At 52.2% G+C, this 5,275-nt stretch overlaps 1 protein-coding gene across 1 annotated transcript; it reads right to left on the bottom strand.

Annotated features, from left to right (window-relative positions):
- Window positions 1-163: 163 nt before the first annotated feature.
- MSX2 (msh homeobox 2) lies at window positions 164-4,432 on the bottom strand. Its single transcript, XM_042880744.1, has 2 exons — window positions 4,078-4,432; window positions 164-685 (listed from the first exon to the last, which is right to left on the bottom strand). The coding sequence occupies exons 1-2, from the start codon at window positions 4,430-4,432 to the stop codon at window positions 261-263; spliced, it is 780 nt and encodes a 259-aa protein (XP_042736678.1). The 3' UTR covers window positions 164-260.
- Between the last annotated feature and the right edge of the window lie 843 nt (window positions 4,433-5,275).

Raw genomic sequence — 5,275 nt, 5'->3', positions numbered from 1 at the left:
TTTTTTTTTTTTTTTTTTTTTTTTTTTTTTTTTTTTTTTTTTTTAAACACTTTGAGGATCAGACTGTGAGCGCTCAGAGCGCTCTCAGAAGACACCCAGCCTGTTGCATACAGGATGCCTTGCTTTGCTAACACGAACTCGGGATGGCAGATAGAAGCGTGCAGAAAGAACGGCCAGCACCGGTTGGGTACTGCATTCTTAGGGCTGGATGAGATCCACCAGGAAGTCTTTCTCGCTGTCACTGTGCCTTTCTGATCTTCTTAGGATAAGTGGTACATGCTATATCCGACAGGAGTAGCATAGAGTCCAACGGGCGGGATAGGAAGCACAGGTCTGTGAAAAGGGTAGGATGTTCCATACAGTGAGGCGGCCTGGATGGGGGAGTTGATGGGAAAAGGGAGGCTGAACCCCGACGGCAACATGGGCTTCGCTGCCATTTTGAGCTTCTCTAGCTCAGCCTCCTGCAGTCTCTTGGCCTTGGCCCTCCGATTTTGGAACCAGATTTTGACCTGGGTCTCTGTGAGGTTGAGGGAGCTGGAGAATTCGGCTCGCTCGGCGATGGACAGGTACTGCTTCTGGCGGAACTTGCGCTCCAGGGCCAGCAGCTGGGAAGTGGTGAATGGGGTGCGGGGCTTCCGATTCGTCTTGTGCTTCCTCAGGGTGCAGGCTGTAGGGCTCAGGTGTCCTGCAAGGAAGGGAAAGGCCGGTTATCACAAAGCGGGGAGACCTGGGTGCTCTGCAGAGACACGTGGTGCTTTAGATGGCTCAGGGAGGACCTGTGCCAGAGGATGTCCTGTCAAGTGACACCCTCAGAACAGGGGATCTTTCACAAATGTCACTGCAAATCTCTTGCTAGACCAACTTATATTGCAGTACTTCAGCAGATGTCCTGAAATTTTGGCTCCTTGATTCTAAGGAGTTAGCTTGTAGGCAAACAGAGGGTGAAGGATTTAGAGATACGCAGCAGATCACCTTAGGATCGTAGGGGTCTGCGCAAAATAGCTGTCTCAGTAGCAGCAGAACTGCAGGACTAACCCCAGCACAGCACAGGACAAATGTATAGGTGAAAGCAGGAGATTCACAAAAGCACCATGGTGTGAGAGAAGCCACGCCAGGACTTTGCCAACAGCAACACATCAGCCCTGCCAGAGCTCATCCTGACAGCTGAAGAACAGAGTCTGATAATTGTTGTGTTTTGGATAACTGAACACTATTATTCCAATTTCTTCTCCCATTGAAATCAAGAGCAGATTTCCCTTCTACTTAACTTTTTTTTCCTCTCAAGACATATTTTCTGTTTTCTTCAGAAAATATCATACAAGAAGAAAATGCCACACTTCTCATTCAGTGCTTGTTCTTGTGACATTTGCCGTGTTTGTCTCATACAACAGCAGCATCTGTAGCCAATACAAATCAGGAAATCTGGTACATTTTGTGCTTTCCTTATAAACCCAGACAGGCTGGGCACTTGTTTCTGAGTTGGCACATTGCTGAGCTGTCTTTCAATTCATTTTACATTTCACTCATAATTCTAAAAAATGAGGAAGACGTGCAACCCTGGTGTGAAGAGCTCTGCAATTTGACTGTGTTCCAAATCACTCTCAGGACCCACAAGAAACCACAAACTCCAGTTTAATACAGAAAATGATGCACTGTCAGCACTTGAGCACCAGCAAAAATTTCATATGTGCTGTAGTGCCTGGTTCACACACTTGCCACTGCTTTCACTGCATATTTTTTGAACCGTTTTCATTTTCTGTTTTCATTTCAGCATCAGACCACGATGCTGTTTCAGCGCATAACTTGCAAGCAAAAAAAAAAACCAAACCAAACCAAAACATCTCACGAGGAGAGTGTTCAGAACGAGGAGAGAGAAAACAGATTTAAATATATATTTAGATGTAGTGAAATGCATCTTCCTACACTTCTTCCGGCTATTGAACGCAGCAAATAAATCCTTCTTGGAAAACAAGTTGTCAAACGCCGTCTTACGATCGCACGGGATCGTTTTAATAATAAAGCTGCAAACCGGCGCGCTGCTGAAACTTCCCTAATTACTGGTTACCCCTCCGTTCCACTCTCCTTTTTTTTCAGAACGAGACCTATTCTTTATCTCGAAGATCTGCGAAGACTCGGCAGCCGAAGCTCTGTCCGTAGGGATGAGGTTTACAGGGACGGCCGCTGCCGCGGCGCCTTTCCCGGCTGTCAGCTTACCCGGCCCGTCCCGAATGGGGCTGCGCTCGGCAAAGTGCCGTAAGGCGCTTTTAAACTAAATCCCAGAGAAATATTTCTCTCGGAATACACCCAAACGCTCACAGCTTTTTCTCCTACCGCCCCGCAGATGACTGCCAAACTCCGATAAGAAGCCCGGAGGTCGCCTCGGCGGAGCCTGCAATGATGATTACCCCGTGCCCGTCCTACAGCGCTCGCTGCAGTCGTTTGTTTCGCTTTGTATTTACTTATTTCTCTCCCGTTTATCGTCCGTTTTCTGGCCAACGGCGGACAAAAACCATCACCTGCTTCCCTCTACGTTCTGCTCATAATCTAACATTGCAGCTCTTCCTCTCGCAGCGTTATTAGTCCCGACGTCAAAGCGCTCCGCGGACAGATGGGATGGGAGCACCGCTCATGTCCCGCATTGTCCCGGCAGCTCCGACGGGGCCGAGAGCCGGGGCGGGGAATGAGGAAGAGGACAGAGGCTGAAGGACCTTCCCGAGCTGCCGGTCCCATCCCCGGTCGTTGTTGCCTCAAATTCCCCATTGCAATCACTGGCCTTCAACACTCTACACGCTGAAGTTCTTTACAAGGGTATTTTCCAGATCCCAGGAACTGCCGATTTGAATAGAGACAGAAGTGGAATTACGAAGTAAAAGAACCCAATAAACAATAACCGAGAGATGAGGCCTTGTTAGAGGAGGGGAGTTGAGCCGAGGCACCCGCGTCTTTTCACGCGTTTCCAGAGGACTTGAGAGTACGTGAAAATCACAATCCGGAGCTACAGAGCACTGACAGGGGCGGCCTGTTCTCCTCCCATCCATCTCAGCAAGTTAGAAATCAAATTAATTCAGGGTAATGGCAAAGCAAACGAAGTGGCCGAAAGCCAAATCAAAGCGACTCTCCCCAAAATAGAGGAGTTGTAATAACACTAAACTTCCTTGCAATGATAGGTTATGGTAGCAAATTCTCCACGACCATCCAGCTGTTCAGTTTGGTGAAATCATTCACTTTAAGAAAGCAGAGAATTCGGTTTACATCGCGCGAGTCAGCACAGCCCGATCTGCTAATACAGGTGTCTGCCCACAAAGGCTCACAGTAACAGGAAGGCAGTGCCCGGTACTGCCGGGATACGTTTTTCACCCGTTCGTGATGTAGTTTTGGCGGGGAGATGATTGCTATTATTTTTTAAAGCAATTGAAATTTAAGAGAAAAAAGGTGGACGGAGGGGATCTCACCAAAATAGTTCAGCAGAGGAGCGCGGATCGGACAGCAAAGAGGTTTAAAAAAAAAGTGACCTGTCAGCTTGGGACTGGGAGTCCCCGAGGCGATGGGGAGATCTTGGATGGGGGGCGTAGGGGGTGGGAACGAGATCAGGCCCAGCCTGGGACTTTGACAGCCTGCATGCAGAGAGAGAGAGGGAAGAACACCGGTGGGACAGAGCGCACAGACAGTGCACAAAGTTAGAAAGAGCAAGGAGATCGCTTTGTGAGAAGGAGAAATTCCACTTCTCAGTGTAACGCGGTAACATAAAGGTATAAACTGGCAGACGGTGAGCCGTACGTAGGGAAAGGGAGCTCCTGATCACTGTACAGCTTAAAAGCACTGGATATTTCTATACCCAGGTAAAGGTATAAACACATAACTTCTATGTAAACACACAGGTGACATGCAAAAACTAAACAGGCATAACCGTGAAACACACGCACACATCTGAGTCTATGTACAAACGCAGCTATCCAACGTGCCCTGAGCATCCCGTGCCCGGGGCTCGCAGTGTCACCCGGGCTCGGAGCGGTGCCGCCTCTCTGCTCTCCCCGGCCCCGCCGCCCTCCGCCGCCCCGCCGCTCCCCGGCCACTCACTTGGCGGAGGCGAATATCTCCCGGCCTCTTGGATCCAGGACGTGCCGTCCTCCGAATTCTCCGATTTGACCGAAGCGGTGTCGAAGGTTTTTGTAAGAGCCCCGGGAGGGCTGTGCGCGTCTCGGGAGCCGTGGCCCGGCAGTAGCAGGTTCCTGGAGGTACCCACGGTCGCCCCGTCGGCGCTGCCCCCCGCCGCGGCCAGCGGCAGCTCTTTGGGAGGTTTCTTGTCGGACATGAGGGCTTCCACGCTGAACGGCAAGCTGGACACTTTGACTTTGTGGTGCTCCTCGGCGCCGGCCGCCGGGCCCTCCTCGTCGGAGGAGAAAACCTCCTTCGCTTTGGAAGGAGAAGCCATCGCGAGTGCGGAGCGTGGCTGGAGCGGGGCCGCCCGGGGAGCTGCGCTGCGCCTCTGCCCGGCCCTGCGCGGGGACTGCGCGAGTGAGGCGCTGCGGAGCCGCCCCCCTCTTTTCCCCCCTCTGGGGGCTCCCCGGCTCTTTCCTCCTTTGGGAAGTGGAGTAAACGCCCCACAGGCCAATCAGAGCCGCCGCTGCCGCCTGACGTCGCGGGGTGACTCATGTCATTGGCTCGGGAGCGGGAGGGAGGGCACACACTTTTTTTTTTTTCCCCCTGTCTTTGTTTCTTTTTTTCTTTCTTTCTTTCTATTTTTTTTGGCGGGTTTTTTTTGTTGGGGGTGTCCCCCCCCCCCCCCTCCCTTCCTCCCCGTCCCCTCCGAAATGAATTACGAGTTAATGACACGGGCAGCGAGCGGAGCCGTGCCATTAAGGAGCCGTCCGGGGCTATAATCATACCGAAGCAAGAAAAGAGCCGCCGGGGTAATTAAGGCTGATGATTAGGCGAAGAGGAAACTTTAGAAGATCGCAGCGCTGCCTCCTCTCGCCGCCGGCCCGGCCCTTCCCTGTCCCCTCTGTCCCTCGGCCGCGCCACCACCCCCCCTCCAGCCCCGTCGGGTCTCGCCGCCCTCCCGGAGCGGGGAATTTCTCCGGGGTCACACTAAGGGGGGGGGGGGGAAGGAGGGGGGCGGCGGGGTGCTGAACCCTCACTCAGTGCAAGACCCCCGCGGAGAGCCCATTCGGAGCATTTTTCATCCGAAAAAGGGGTTTCAGTTGCGTTTCTTCGGCAGCGGGACCCGAGTTGGGCAGAAAACACTCTGCAGAGGTTAGATCTGTAATTATTATTA

This window comes from Lagopus leucura, unplaced genomic scaffold (assembly GCF_019238085.1).
Source record: "Lagopus leucura isolate 7727_CA_CO unplaced genomic scaffold, USGS_WTPT01 Super-Scaffold_100027, whole genome shotgun sequence".
In the NCBI taxonomy this organism is placed as follows: Eukaryota; Metazoa; Chordata; class Aves; order Galliformes; family Phasianidae; genus Lagopus; species Lagopus leucura.
Note: the sequence above shows the minus strand (reverse complement) of the source record. Positions and strands in the feature narration are given on the sequence as shown.